Source organism: Leuciscus leuciscus (genome assembly GCF_965113295.1).
Source record: "Leuciscus leuciscus genome assembly, chromosome: 5".
NCBI lineage: Eukaryota > Metazoa > Chordata > Actinopteri > Cypriniformes > Leuciscidae > Leuciscus > Leuciscus leuciscus.
Window position 1 is genome coordinate 19,000,166 of NC_138729.1, and position 15,539 is coordinate 19,015,704.

General features: G+C 36.9%; 1 protein-coding gene across 2 annotated transcripts in view; it reads left to right on the top strand.

Moving 5' to 3' along the window:
* The window catches only part of jak2b (Janus kinase 2b), a 41,210-nt gene extending 25,671 nt beyond the window's left edge, over nucleotides 1-15,539 (top strand). For both annotated transcript variants that reach the window (XM_082168855.1, XM_082168856.1), the window contains 14 exons: nucleotides 1,183-1,307; nucleotides 2,869-3,003; nucleotides 3,415-3,502; nucleotides 3,581-3,714; nucleotides 3,796-3,934; nucleotides 6,997-7,148; nucleotides 7,281-7,431; nucleotides 7,554-7,690; nucleotides 9,906-10,095; nucleotides 11,248-11,372; nucleotides 13,474-13,646; nucleotides 13,775-13,892; nucleotides 14,049-14,162; nucleotides 14,948-15,539. In XM_082168855.1, the coding sequence (XP_082024981.1) occupies nucleotides 1,183-1,307; nucleotides 2,869-3,003; nucleotides 3,415-3,502; nucleotides 3,581-3,714; nucleotides 3,796-3,934; nucleotides 6,997-7,148; nucleotides 7,281-7,431; nucleotides 7,554-7,690; nucleotides 9,906-10,095; nucleotides 11,248-11,372; nucleotides 13,474-13,646; nucleotides 13,775-13,892; nucleotides 14,049-14,162; nucleotides 14,948-15,082 (1,916 nt within the window). In that variant the 3' untranslated portion in view covers nucleotides 15,083-15,539. The remainder of the gene's footprint in view (nucleotides 1-1,182; nucleotides 1,308-2,868; nucleotides 3,004-3,414; nucleotides 3,503-3,580; nucleotides 3,715-3,795; nucleotides 3,935-6,996; nucleotides 7,149-7,280; nucleotides 7,432-7,553; nucleotides 7,691-9,905; nucleotides 10,096-11,247; nucleotides 11,373-13,473; nucleotides 13,647-13,774; nucleotides 13,893-14,048; nucleotides 14,163-14,947) is intronic.

The window sequence follows — 15,539 nt, forward strand, 5'->3', positions numbered from 1 at the left end:
CTCGTTTCACTTGCTCTGGATGAATATTGTTGGTGGTACAGGGCTTGAATTTCGGCATGGGATTGTGCATATTTAGCATAATTGTAATCATTCCCGCAGATTTTGTGTTCACACCCAAAGTGCGTGCACATAAAGACAAGTGCAGTATATTGGCTATATACAACAGTATAATGGATCTGTGCGTCAGGTCTTAAAGGACAAGTTCTGTATTTTACACTTAAAGCCCTGTTTACAGATCGTATCTGATGAAATAGAACGGTTAAGATTAAAATTTGGACACATGCTCCTGTCCCGAGAATTTTAGGTTTATTTCGCTTTTGTGGACCTATTTTGCCAAACGCGTCACACCCGTGATCCTTCCGTTGAGAGCTTGAATAATAGACACTCCAGCCCAGTTGGTGGCGATAATGCACCTTTGCCAATTGCAAGCAAACCACGGGCATTTCATTGAATACACAGAAGAAGCAGAAGAAGAAGCGGCGGAGCAATACCGTAAAGGTGCTGCGGTCTCACAGCACGTCCTATTAAGTCAATGGAGTTGGACAAAAACTACGATAAAACCTGTTGGAATGCATCTTTTTCAGCGATTTTTGATGGAACATATCAGTGAACACCCCTGACCACTCGGTGAGTTTCACGTCTTTGTAAACGAAAGTTTAATGTGTTTTTAGGTCGGAATCTTCCAGTGCATATAGACAACCATTGTGGGGGTGGGGGGGGGGAGCGAAATAAACCTAAAATTCTCGGGACAGCAGCATGTGTCCAAATTTTAATCTTAACCGTTCTATTTCATCAGATACGATCTGTAAACAGGGCTTTAAGTGTAAAATACCGAACTTGTCCTTTAAAGCAACAGCAGCCTAAAATACCGACTGCCAAATTATGAGGTTATATTAAAAATATATATATATGCTAGTTTTCCTCCAATGGTATCGATGTCAAAATTGTGGCCAGTGAAAATTCTGTGTGGCTAGTAAGTTTGGAAAACCACTAGCCACAGTGGCTGGTGAGCAAAAAAAGTTAATGTCAAGCCCTGGTTATATGACATACGAATACCAGAAATGTACAACTCTACAATATCACCTGGAAAACAAACCTTTTAGATTTGGAAAATGTTTTGTTAATCCTTTTATAATGGGTTGATGGTTTACTTTTCTTGCTTTGTGTTTTTGATGTAAATAGAGAAGTCGAGTTTGTTGGTGTGCCGAAGTCATCGGGGTTTGGAGGTTCCCCTGTCTCCCTCACTGCAGAGACACAACATCAGTCAGATGGTATTCCACAAAATCAGGAAAGAAGACCTTGATTTTGTAAGCATCCTGTTATCTTATACATGTGATAAGATTTTTTGTAACGGAATTAATACTTTTGAGCATGGATGCAGTAAATTGATCAAATGTGACTGTAAAGACATTTATAATGTTACAAAAGACTCTATTTTAAATAAATGCTCTTCTTTTGAACTTTTTATTCATCAAAGTATCCTGAAAAAATATATCACCCTTTCCACAAAAATATTAAGCAGCACAACTGTTTTTAACAAATATAATAATAAGAAATTATTCTTGAGCAGCAAATCAGCATATTAGAATGATTTCTGAAGGATCATGTGACACTGAAGAATGGAGTAATGATGCTGATAATTCAGCTTTACCTTCACATGAATAAATTACATTTTAAAATATAGGGCCCTATTTTAACGATCTGAAATGCAAGTATCAAGTGGAAACGCAAGTAACTTTGTGGGCGGGTCTTGGGTCTTGCTATTAAACCAGCGGGATAAATGACTCTTGCGCCCGACGCAAATCTAAAATGGGTTGGTCTGAAGTAGCTTCATTATTCATAGGTGTGGTTTGGGCGTAACGTGAAATAAAACAATCAGAGCGACATCTCACATTCCCTTTAAGAGCAGGCGCGCTTGTTCCATGGCGAATTGCTATTATAACGGCGGATTTGCCAGGCCGTAAAAGACAGAGAAGTGACATTGTATGGGGATGGGAGAAACCCACCCAAATTAGCTTCGGTTAAACAGGCGTATAATAATTTGGGTAAATGTGTAAGCTAGATTTATTCCTATTTTTCACATCTTCATGGACACAACAAGGATTTCCCTCGTGTGTTAATATTTTTCCTTGTAATAATGTATGGTTTTCTAAAAATGAGAACAACTGCGTCTGTGTGTAGATGAGAGAATCAAAGTGCATGCGCGTTGTGCACACGCTACATTGATTATGGCCAAGCATGCGCCCTTAAAATAGCATATGAATAACATGCAACGCGCCACTGACTTTAGACTAGGTTTTTCCTGGTTAGTGGCGGAATTGTTTTCTAAACCTGCAAAATAGCATCAGGGAACGTTTGCGCCGGAACACGCCGCCTCTTTGCGCTGAACCGGGATATTTTGGGGATATTTAATTTAATTTTATCAATCAATAAATTCCTCTTGAAACAAACTTTGTTGTATTATTTTAATTTAATACTGTGAAGCTGCTTTGATACAATCTGTATTGTGAAAAGCGCTATACAAATAAACTTGACTTGACTTGACTTGACTTGAACCGCCCCGGGAGCGCAAATGCATTTCCTAGTTTACCGACGTGCGTCTGTGAAGGGAAAAGTCCGCTGTGCGCGGATGCAAAATAGGAATGATACATGCGTCGGTGTACAAAGTCAATTGCGCTGGGTGCAATATAGGGCCCATTATGTATAAAACAGTTATTTTATGTTGTTTAAAATATTTTGTTCAAATAAATGCAGCCTTGCTGAGCATAAGATACTTCTTTCAAAAACATTAAAAACCTTACTGACCCCAAACTTTTGAATGGTAGTGTTAATATCAAGTTTCATATGATTATAAAACATTGTTTCCAGGGTGAGAGTCAAGGTCAGGGGACATTCACCAAGATCTTCAAAGGGATTCGGAAAGAGCAGGGAGACTACGGAGAAACCCATAAGACTGAAGTCATTGTCAAAGTTTTGGACAAAGCACACAGAAATTACTCTGAGGTAAGATATAGATAAAATGTCCTGTTTTAAGAGAGAGTTTCGTCAAAGTGGACCACATAAATGTAGGGGGAAGTGTGCAACTGATTCTGGAGTAATTTTGGAATTGAATTGTGACTCCCTGAATCGAAAAGCGAATTGAATCCTGGCGACCCACTGTCCTGCAGAGTTTCGCTCAAATAAACCTGAACCAGCTATTCAAGCTTTTCAGGATCACTTGCAAATCACAGGTGTGCTGAAGCAGGTTGTATATAAACTTTGCAGGTCAGTGGGTTTCCAGGAGCAGGGTTGAAACCTCTGCTTTAATATAACATGTTATATCAAGATATCTCACAAAAGGAAGTATACTTGTTTGTGCTTGATTAACTGATGTAGTGGTTTCTTCAGTCTCTTAAATTTTTTCCTCTCTGTAAGTCTTTCTTTGAGGCAGCCAGCATGATGAGCCAGCTCACCCACAAGCATCTGGTGTTGACTTACGGGATCTGTGTGTGCGGAGACGAGAGTAAGTGTTCACACAGTTCACATGTGACCAAAATGATTTACCGCCGTATACTTGAGCTTGTGGATTTTTTGGTCTTAGACATCATGGTGCAGGAATATGTGAAGTTTGGGTCATTGGACACATACCTGAAGAAAAACAAGAACTCAATATCAGTTAATATCCTGTGGAAGTTGGAAGTGGCCAAGCAGCTTACCTGGGCTATGCTTTTTTTGGTAAGAAGTCACAACAATTCAGGAATAGCCCATGTGAACTGTGAGCCAAGTAGACTAATGCTTTTGTTCTTTCATTCTCAGGAGGAAAAGAATCTGGCTCATGGGAATGTGTGCGCAAAAAACATACTTTTGATCAGGGAGGAGGACAGGACGTTGGGAACCCCTCCATTCATCAAACTAAGTGACCCTGGCATCGGCATCACAGTGCTGCCCAGAGAGAGTGAGTGAACCGCATGAAGGCTCTTTGGAGAACTTGTGTGAATCTGTAGCCGCCTTTTCATTACCTCTATATATTTTATCTTGCTTCACACATCATACTGCTCATGATTTACATGTGTTTAGCTATTCATCATGGGTATTCATAAGATGACATTTCACACTGTACATTCCTAAACCCTCAGTTATTGTCCTTATTTGCGTATTTGTGGCGTCAGTGTCACTGATTGGCCAAACGCAGAGCGTGACCTTTTTATATAAAAGCTCTAGCATTGCACTTCCTCATAGGGCTGTGCCGGTAAACTTGACAACCGCACCACCGCGGTGGCTGAGTAGCACCGGCAGTGGTCCGCCAAAACAATTTTTGTATGTAAATACTGTTTTACATGAATATTATAACACGAGTGAAGCACAAAGCTTTGTTTACAAAATAAATAATAGGTCAGCAATTAAATGTTACATCGCAGCCATGGAAAAGTTTGGATTCATGACGCATGAGAGAGTTGTGCGTCAGCCCATAAATGTAAGCTTTGTCGGCTTTGAATTCTGGTTTGCGATCTGGTCACCCGATTATCAGCGAATTTAACAATATTCCATTATTCCATATAGAAAGCTTGAATTGTCTACTTTTAAACAAAACAATTCAAAACGAAAATATACCGACAAGCCTATCTGCTTATAAATTCTGTATGAAATGTGCATCTCTCTCTATAGGCGCGTTCACTGCGAAGATGACGAGTCAGCATCGTCAACTTCATCTTTGCAGCCCGACACTGACACAGAAAACACTAATTTATTAATAAAAAATTCAAATGTCTCATGGCTATATTTGACACATTCATAATCATTAATTTTGCCGGTTCTTTGTGACAGCTGTTATGTACGTTATTGGCAGCGTCACCATCTGGTTACATTAATGCGTCACCACCGCAGCAGCACCAGAACATGGAGATTTTATTTTAGAGAATAATCGCACAACCCTTTTAGATATTCTATAATTAAATCAACTAATCGAATATTCAAAAATTGTGACTCATCCCTCCATGGAATCTCTTGTTTCTTTTTCTATATCGTCACTCGCGTCTCACCCAGTTCTGAAGGGGATTATAAACGTTTCTTCCTTGGTTCGCTTTTAATTAGGCCTATTATTTTCGTATTCTTTACTGTGGTAAAGTAGAAAAACGCTGTCGGACAGATAGCCTACATTTTTACTTGTCCGTCAAATTCCTTTTAACACAGTTTGTGCTTGTTATTAGACATGGTAAGGCGCGTCAAGTTTATTTGTAAAGCGCTTTTCACACGCGCGGGTGATTTTTAGTTTCGCTTTCTCTGGCAGCGCAATATCAAACATAGCCTAAATGCCTTGCCCTTGTGGAAGATACAATTCGCTTTTCATACCTTTTACAAGTGGAAAACATGAAGATATCAGAAAAGGTTTCGAAACGAACGTTTTTTTTTAAATGGATTCAACTTTATTATATTACTTAAGTTACCAGTATTTACTGATATTTATTTTAATGCTTTACACGCTTTAGTGTGTTGTTTCTTTTTCTTTTTTTCTTTCAAAACAACCCCCCAACCTCCGCACCACCGCCGGTAGTTGGTCCATTACCACCGCGGTGGTAAAAAACTGCCACCGTCACAGCCCTACTTCCTCATATTATACATTACAGAATATACTATCAGGTGTTTTTTTTTTTGGTCTATAAAAGTAAGAATGAAATGGTCTCTTCTTCACTCCAGTTGATGCATTTTCATCGCCATTTGACATTTTTCTCATCAAAATGCAGAGTTCACTGTTTATACAACACATAGATACCATGAAGTAGAATGTCAGTGCTAGAACTATTTTAGCAGAAGCATATTTTACTTGTTGTCATGCACACTGACCAGTAGAGGGCAGACGTCATCTTATTAAAGCAATGGTTCACCCAAAAATGAAAATAATGAAAATTCTGTTATCATTTACTAACCCTCATATTGTTCAAAACTTGTAAGACTTTCTTCTGTGGAACACAAAAGAAGATATTTTGAAGAATGTTTTAACTGTTTTTGTACACACAATGAAAGTCAATGGGGTCCAAAACAACAAAAAACACATTGACTTTATTCCACAGAAGACAAAAAGTCATACAAGTTTGGAATGATATGAGGGTGTTTTAAATGATGACTGAATTTTAATTTTGGGGTGAACTATCCCTTTTAAGATTTGTTGTTAATAAGGTCCAAAAGCATTCTGTCAGATAGTGGTGTGGTAAACAAATGTGGGTTGTTTTAATAGCCGATGGCCAATATAATGATAACTTGAAATGAAAGCCACTTACATGTACATTAAACTGCTTATATTTTTACTAAATTAAATTAACTCTATTTGACTAAATGAAATTAGGCCAAATGGGAGTTTATTTGCCTGATCCCTTAAAACTCATCTTTGATCACCAAAATTATGTTTAATTTTTTTGTGTGAAAATAATTCATGCCTTAAAAAAAGCTTGAAGAGAACTCCACACCCTTGCTTCATTTAGTATATGTAGATCAATGAACATGCAAATTATCCCCGCCTTCACTCACTCGCACCTGCTCAGAACACCTGATCCATTAATCAACTTTACTGTAATAAACGCGGCACAATGGCAAGCTGCTATATTCACCTGCTATATTGCTAAATCTACCTGATTTTTCATATCACCAGAAAAATATGCTGGTATAACCTGGCTACTTTTGAGACTCACCTACTTCAGAGCAGTTAATGATATGATAAAGCCCGCCCGCACGTTGACGGGAATGGTTACAACATGTTTTTGAATTAAAAAAACAAGGGCGATTTCAAACTGCGTTTTTGAGACCGTCTTTGGTTCTTTGCAGTTTTCAGGAGAAAATACTGAATCAATAACATATCAATAATATGAATTTGCACATGAAAGTATATTTTTTAAAAACACAGACATATAAACATTAAAAACTTTATTTTCACCACAGATGGTCTTTAATATGTAGATAATGGGTTGTCACATTTGATTTAAATATTTGCATTTCATTTGAAGTTAATTTTAAATATTTTTATAGTTCTCGTGGAGCGAATCCCCTGGGTGTCCCCTGAATGCATCTTAGATCCGAAAAACCTGAGTCTTGCCTCAGACAAATGGAGCTTTGGGACAACTTTATGGGAGATTTGCAGCGGAGGAGAAAAGCCACTTGCCAACATGGACAGTTCCAAGGTGAAGCAATACTTGTGTCCACAGTATACTAATACAGTAAATATGTATTAGAAAAGCCTGTTTTAGTACAAAGTGCTGTTAAAGAAATAATCCGTACCTCTTGACGAACATTTCTTGTAATCCTCCATTCAGAAACAATTGTTCTATGAAAACCATCACCAACTACCTGCTCCCAAGTGGACAGAGCTTGCTAACCTGATCAACAGCTGCATGGACTACGAGCCAACGTTCAGACCTTCATTCAGAGCCATCATACGAGACCTCAACAGTCTCTTCTGCCCAGGTCAGGACAGTCACATGTAACACACCCAGTCCCACTGGCAGTTTGATGTGTCACAATTTATTTGTGTTGTTGCTCATTCTTGCACTTGCTGTGTAATGTTGAGTGATGAAATGTGTTCTCAGATTACGAGATCGTGAAGGAGAGTGACATTTTACCCAGCAGAGCAGGAGCATCTGGATTCAGTACTGGAGCGTTTGAGAATGAGGAGCCAGTGCAGTTTGAGGAGAGACATCTCATTTTCCTGCAGCAGCTTGGCAAGGTAGATCATTTTATTTTATATATAAACTACTATTCAAATGTTTGGGGGCAGTAAGATTTTTATGTTTGTTTGTTTGTTTTTTTTCAAAGAAATTTATCATTTTATTCAGCAAGACATTTATAATGTTGAAAAAGATTTCTATTTCAAAGAAATGCTAACATTCTTTTTATCAAAGAGTCCTGCATATTAGAATGATTTCTAGAGGATCATGTGACACTGAAGACAATAACTGCATTCTAATAGTTGACTAATCGTTAGTCGACCAGAAGAGGCTTAGTCGACCAAGATTTTATCTCCACAATTAAAAAGTGTCGGAAGTCTGTGAGGGACAGATCGTTAATGGCGGGTCCTTGTGATAGTTACAGTATGTCAGGCAGGAAATCGAAACATTCACCTAGTATCCATCGACCTCAAATATGGCTTATCATTTGAAACATGTAAGTAGTAACTTTACATGGCTGCTCACTCGCGCTAACAACCTAGATAAATGCATTTGTGCGGAGTGTGGAAGCGGAAGTATAAAGTTCGTATTGCACTACGTGAAGGCGCCGGCATGATCACTTGCATTTCGTCAACTTAAAATACTCCGTCATTTTTGCTCATACAGATAAGAGTAATACATCATTCCAAACTTTTATTTGTGTACGCTCACAGTAACAACAAAACATTGTGGGGTTTTTTTTTAAATAAAGCAAATAAGATGTGCTTTCTGCTGTCTTGATCTCAATAAATAGTTGGGTTGTGGTTATGGAATCCCAGCAACGAATCACTCCGGTCGATAATCAAACACATACACAAATCTAAGCAGAAACAGTAATACATTTATTAAAGGAGAACTCCGGTTAATTTTAACATTGAGCTCATTTTTTTGTAAATTTGGAGTCCTGTCAGTACAGAGAACAACGACAAAAATCGGTGTTGCCTACACCGTGTTATCCTCATTTTAAAATTTGCACCCTATTGACTTCAATGGGGCCAGTTTTAAATCTGCTTTTAGCCTCTTAACATCCTTGATGTGCCATTACAAGTGCCCAGCCAATGTGAGTGATTCCTTTATAGTGAACGTGGTGAATCTGACTGCAGTAGATGTGAAAGATATTCATAAAAATGAAGTTAATTCCACAGTTAATTCCGAAGTCCACAGTAGTCGATTGTCGAGTTCACGCACATGATCATAGATACTAAACCTATGCGCGTGAACTCGACAATCGACTACTGTGGACTTCGACCGAAAACAGGAAGAAAATACAGGTATGTGCGCTGGCTGAATTAACTTCATTTTTATGAATATCTTTCACATCTACTGCAGTCAGATTCACCGCGTTCACTCTGAAGGAATCACTCACAATGGCTGGGCACTTGTAATGGCACATCAAGGATGTTAAGAGGCTAAAAGCAGATTTAAAACTGGCCCCATTGAAGTCAATAGGGTGCAAATTTTAAAATGAGGATAACACGGTGTAGGCAACACCGATTTTTGTCGTTGTTCTCTGTACTGACAGGACTCCAAATTTACAAAAAAATGAGCTCAATGTTAAAATTGACCGGAGTTCTCCTTTAAGGAATAACAAGTGAAAAAAGAGCATCTCTTCAGGGTGTCCCAAAGGCCAAAATAACAAACAAAACAAATATAAAAAAGAAAGAGGGGGAAATGAATAACCTAATCCAATGATAAAACGCTTTGGCAAGCTTTATGTGTGCGCTTGAGAATTAAAGGCTCATTATTATGATTTATATGAATCATTAATATACACATGCGATTAGTGTATATTATGCGACTACTCGCTTAATTGAATGACTACTGGTCGACTAGAAAAATCTTTAGTCGAGGGCAGCTGCCGAAGACTGAAGTAATGGCTGCTGAAAATTGTTTTGCCATCACAGGAATAAATTACTTTTTAAAATATATTAAAATAAAACAGTTATTTTAAATTGTAATAATATTTAACAACATCACTGTCACATTTGTTATCAAATATGTGCAGCATTATTTCAAAATCAGTAAACATATCTTACCAACCCTATACGTTTGAATGGTTGTTTATGTAAGAATTGTCGATTTGCTTCATATTTCTTTAATGCTTAAAGGGGAGCATCAAGTGTAGCTCTACAGATTTTTTTTGATTTTTTATGACTACTTCAATTGCCACAGTATTTGGAAAATAGTCAAAAAAAATATTATTATAATGTGTGCTAACCTTTCTCCTGTTTCCAGGGAAATTTTGGCAGTGTGGAAATGTGCAGGTATGATCCCCTGCAGGACAACACCGGTGAGGTGGTGGCAGTGAAAAAATTGCAACACAGCACCACTGAACACATCCGTGACTTTGAACGGGAAATCGAGATCCTCAAATCCCTCCAGCATGAGAACATTGTGAAATATAAAGGCGTCTGCTACGGTGCAGGTACTGGACGAATGAAGTGTTTTGAAACCTTTTGTTGCTTTAGATGCGTCATCTTTAACCCCAAACATTTACTCAGAATTTGAGTGACTGCCAATGTTTTCCACTCCCTTACGTGTTGATTGAGTCAGTAAAAGATCAGATTTTTTTACGATTGGCTAAATTGACATTGCTTGATGATTATGAATAATAGTGCAGTGCTGGCAGATGCATTGGCATGTGCTGTTACACTTGGTTCAACTACTTCAAATCAAAGTTTGATTCCAGACAAGTAATGCATAGAAATTAAAACAAGTGGTATTTAGGTCATTTACCACCTGAGATCACCAATGAACCAGAAAATTTACATTTCTGTAATTTTTTTCAGCATTGATCAAGTTGACATTTCTTTGAGTGGCAGTAACTGAGCATTATAAGGCCATATTTTGATTAATATTAATAATACTCGAAGATAAAATTAAGGTGTTGTGAGACCATCAGTCTCTTGACTGACCAGCACAATAATAGCATTAATAAAGGATCGCAGTCTAATTACATGTGTTCCCATGAAAATTGGCTGTCCAGTTCAAACATAAAGTATGAAATGAAAATTCGCCCCATCAATTTTTTTAATGCATGTTATTGATTTTATTTTTAACCATTTATCCATGTATATGCTTTATTTTTAAACCTTGCCATTTTTTTAATCAAAATATGTTCTGGTGAAATTACTTCTTCCACAAGCTTGCATTTAGATCGGTCTCCATCCAATCAACAATGTATAGGCTCTCATTTAGTTTTAATTTACGCTTTCATTTAGTTGCAAATTTAATAACTAATGTAATTTGATATTAAAACTTATTGCATCTGTCTAGAAGTGCTTGAATCATCTTGGTCAGACTGATTAGATAATGCTTAAAACATTTGGTATGTTGCATTATCCTGCATTGCAAATTAATGTTTTACTTCCATAAATGCACCAAACCCAGCTCTTGTCTCAAAGAGATTAGAATCCGAACCAGAAGAGAACCCCCAAACGAGTGCATCATTTTTAAAGCCGTGTGCATCTAGTTATTGAGCGCTCTCCATTGTTTCTTGACAAATTTTTACCACATTGAAGAACTGTGCTTTTGTCTTATTGCATGCTCTGTCTATCGTAATGTCTTGTTCTCTCAGGAAGGAGAAACCTTCGACTGATTATGGAGTACCTGCCTTATGGAAGTCTACGAGACTATCTCAACAAGAACAGAGACAGGATTGACCACAAGAAACTTGTGCATTATGCATCTCAAATATGCAAGGTAATAAATACCTTTCTTCTTATCAGGGCCGTGCACAGACCATTTGAGGGGCATGTGTTGAAACTGAAAAGGGGCACCCCCTCCCTATTTTTAAATATTTTTTTTATATTAAGATTATTTAGTAAGCCTACATAAAAGTTTTAGATTTATTCACTATTAATAACAATTATAATAATAATAATAATAATAATAATAATATAGATATACAGGGTTTCAGGGCTTCTTTGGCCCTAAAAAAAACTTTTTTTGTTTTAACACATTTATACATGCACTGTAAAAAAAAATTACATCCCCAAGTGAAAAATTGCTAGTGACTGATAACATCTAAATTTTTCAATTAGTCTGACGTATTATTTCTCATTGAGCCAATGTTAACAGACTATTGCAACAAGAATTGCACTTGGGCCAATTAAAAAATTTAGATGTGACCAGTCACTAGAAAATTTTGACTTGGAGAGGTTAGACATTTTTTACAGTGTGTGAAGACGAGCGGAGAGTATAGAATAGGCCTACTATAGATTCAGAAATTAGCTAGATAGCGTATACGTGCATATTAACAGCCTTGAATTAACCATAGTTTAATATTATTACCATAACATGATTAAATGTAAAAGTGTATCAGCAATCATAAATCCAAGAAGAAATTTCTTAGAAATATATGTTACCGAGGTGACGATCACTCAGTCGCTTTGTGTAAGTTCCAGTACGAAACAAGATAGAGGTTATCAGGGGCGCACCTGTGCTTATGATTTTCCGATGGTAAAAACAAATTATAGGCTATGTTGTTGTATTACTTATCAATATATTGTTAACATTTTACAAAAGTGTAACTTAAAAGCAGTTACATGGTTTTTGACCAGCGAATGACAGCAAATGTGCATTTTGTCCGTCATTAAAACTGCGCCAGCGACATCACATTACATTTTCATCAACAGGTTACAAACTAGTTTGTTGTACCTATATGGGCGCTCAGTTTTTCCTGTTGTAAAATACTTTTAGCCAAAATCTCATTTTATAAAAGATGAAATGCTATGAAATGCCTATGCACAGGCTATTTAAGTGTAGGCTATGTATTGGCTATGACTAGCAAATGCTAGACCTCTCTCTCAGGTCAGGTCCCACATGTCAGTCAGACATCAAATAAATAAAATATGAGCCTTTATAGACAGTGTTTAGGACTTATTCAAACAACAAGATCTTTGTTTACCCTTGCAAAACTTCATTCAGCTACTGTCCGGCTGCTGCGGAACTTCAGTTCATTCAGTCAAGATAGAGGTTATCAGGCCCGAGTTATCAGGTTAACTGACAGTTTGAGGATCGAACAAGATTTACACAAGCTCTTTTTAAGAACTTTCATTGGCTAAATCTTTGAAGAACCAGGATTCCCTTTGTCTTAAAAAACCCATATATGAAAAAGTGCGATTTATAGACTTGTGTGATTAAAATCTTAAGATTCCATATGCATTTTTATAGTGAATATACACTTTTGTAGTTACGCCAAGCTCTAAACCAGGGGTTCTCAACTCTGCAGGAAAGTGGCTCTCGAAGGACCGAGTTTAGCTCCAAACCTGATTAAAAAATAGAAATGAATGAGAAGTGCCTTAAACTAAAATCATACCTGTTGCACAATTGTCTGTGACTTCTCTTATAAAACAGCATTTTTTTCGTATATTCTTGAAATGTATATTAGTTCTGCTTGTTGTTTTTGCTATGGTATTTTTAAACCATGGGTAAAAGTTCCTTGTGTTAGTGTTTCTTTAGCCTGTTGGTTTTTGTTCATGGTTTTCAGCTACAATAAAATGTTTTGCAATAAGACTTAAAATAAACGTGAATGATATCTATGTTTTTGTTTTTTTTACCTTATCAAAATCGAAATTAGGAATTGATAAGAATCGTAATTGGAATTGTTCAAATTCAAACGATACCCAACCCTAGTCTTATTATCATGCGTCTCTACTAATTTTGTTCTGTAAGCCTCCTCTTTCTTTCTCTTCATTTCAAACAAAAAGTCTCTTCACTGTTTTTCCCTTTTTTACATTATCTTATTCCACAACAATGTTGAATCTCCTGAAATTGTCACGTCTGCTTTATGTCTCTACAGGGAATGGAATACCTTGCGACAAAGCGGTACATTCACAGAGACCTGGCCACACGAAACATCCTAGTGGAGAGTGAGTTCAGGGTGAAGATTGGTGACTTTGGCTTGACCAAGGTTTTACCTCAGGACAAAGAGTACTACAAGGTTAAGGAACCTGGAGAGAGTCCAATATTCTGGTATGTTTGTTTTTCATTCAAACCTGTATGACTTTCATGTTTCGTTGGGACACAAATGATGGAAGCAGAGGAAAGTGAATCATAGGGGTTTAGAACAACATGTCTAAAAAATAGGTTTGTTGTGACAGGTATGCGCCCGAGTCTCTTACTGAGAGTAAGTTCTCAGTAGCGTCAGACATCTGGAGTTTTGGAGTGGTTCTGTATGAACTCTTTACATACAGCGACAAGCTCTGTAGCCCACCTACAGTAAGTATCACAGCTGTTCTTTGACATTTCTTGTTTTGTTCTCTGGACATGCTGCATTCACAGTAAGGGCAACATTTAATAGTTGCTTGTTTTGAATTGCTTTGGGCACTGCACAGAGTAACTGTTAAATAAGAAGCTCTATTTTGTTGTGTTCAGGTTTTCCTGAGTATGATGGGAGGTGACAAACAGGGACAAACGATAGTCTATCATCTCATTGAACTCTTGAAAAGAGGAAACCGTTTACCCCAACCTATGGACTGTCCCTCAGAGGTACCAGATCTCAGAACACATTACAACACAACTGTATTAAAATCATTATTATTTAAATGTTTTACTTGAGATGCAACAACTTATGCCAGTATAATACAACAGTATCATACATTAAAAAGTTAGATCTCTTTTACAGAATATAAAAAAATAATAATAATCAGGCACAGGTCAATTAGGATAGCTACACATTAAGAAGAGTTGGAAATAACCATGCATACAGGAGAAGCAAATCATGATATGAGAGGGGGTAATTTAGGAAAAATAGTGAGTGATTAGATGACAAATGATTTAGTAGTAATAAAATGCGAGTGAAAATAGGTTGATAATCAAGTTATCTGATCTCTTTCTACCTCATTCATTATATTACTAAAATCAGAATTTGAAATAAAGAATACTGTATTACATTTTTTTTTTAAATGTAATATTAAAAACTGTGGAAACATGTCATCACAGTCCGTGAAAAGGTTCTATTATAATGATTTCTGAAGGATCATGTGACACTGAGTTCAGCTTTGATCACAGGAATAAATTACATTTTACAATATATTACAATAGAACACAGTCATTTAAATTGTAATAGTATTTCACAATATTACTGTTTTATTGTATTTTTGATCAAATAAATGCAGAGCATAAGAGACTTATTTTAAAACATAAAAAGAATCTCACTGACCCCAAGCTTTTGAATGGTAGTGTATAATTGTGTAAATGATAAATAATTCAGGTCAAAAACAGGTCTTTGTAAATCAGCTCTTGTTAAACACTGACTTTTTGAATTCTTTTAGATGTGCGAGATCATGCAGGAATGCTGGGATAACGATCTCAGTCTTCGGCCAACCTTCAAGGAGCTCGCTCTCCGTGTAGACCTGATCCGGGACGGTAGCGATTCAGACCGATATACCCAAGTGCCTGAGTTTTAAGGGAGAAGCTTCACTCGCTCACCGCTGCCACCCAGATATCCAGCTTTGAGTCTGTCCTCTGGCCCTGTCCGCTGTCTTAAAATCCTTCTTTGTGCCATTACGGCAGATCTAACCCCAGGACTTGATCACCTCATCTTCTGTCTGAACAATTAACGTCATTTATATCAAGAATGGGTTTCTCTTTTGCTAGCAGTGCTGGCATGCGCCCCTCTATCAGCGATGGTATAAATGAATGAATCGTTTTATTAAGAAATGCAAAAGCTGTGCATTTTTACATCCAAGTGTTTGTATGTACATATATAAAGATGATTTTATAATTTTATAAAAATGAAATGAATTGTTTGGAAGCAGCGTCATGTAAATTAAGATTTAAAAAAATATATAATTGTTTATTGGTTGTTTGTTGTAATGCAGTTGGTATCTGATTGAAAAGATATAAAAGATCTTGCTATTGTAA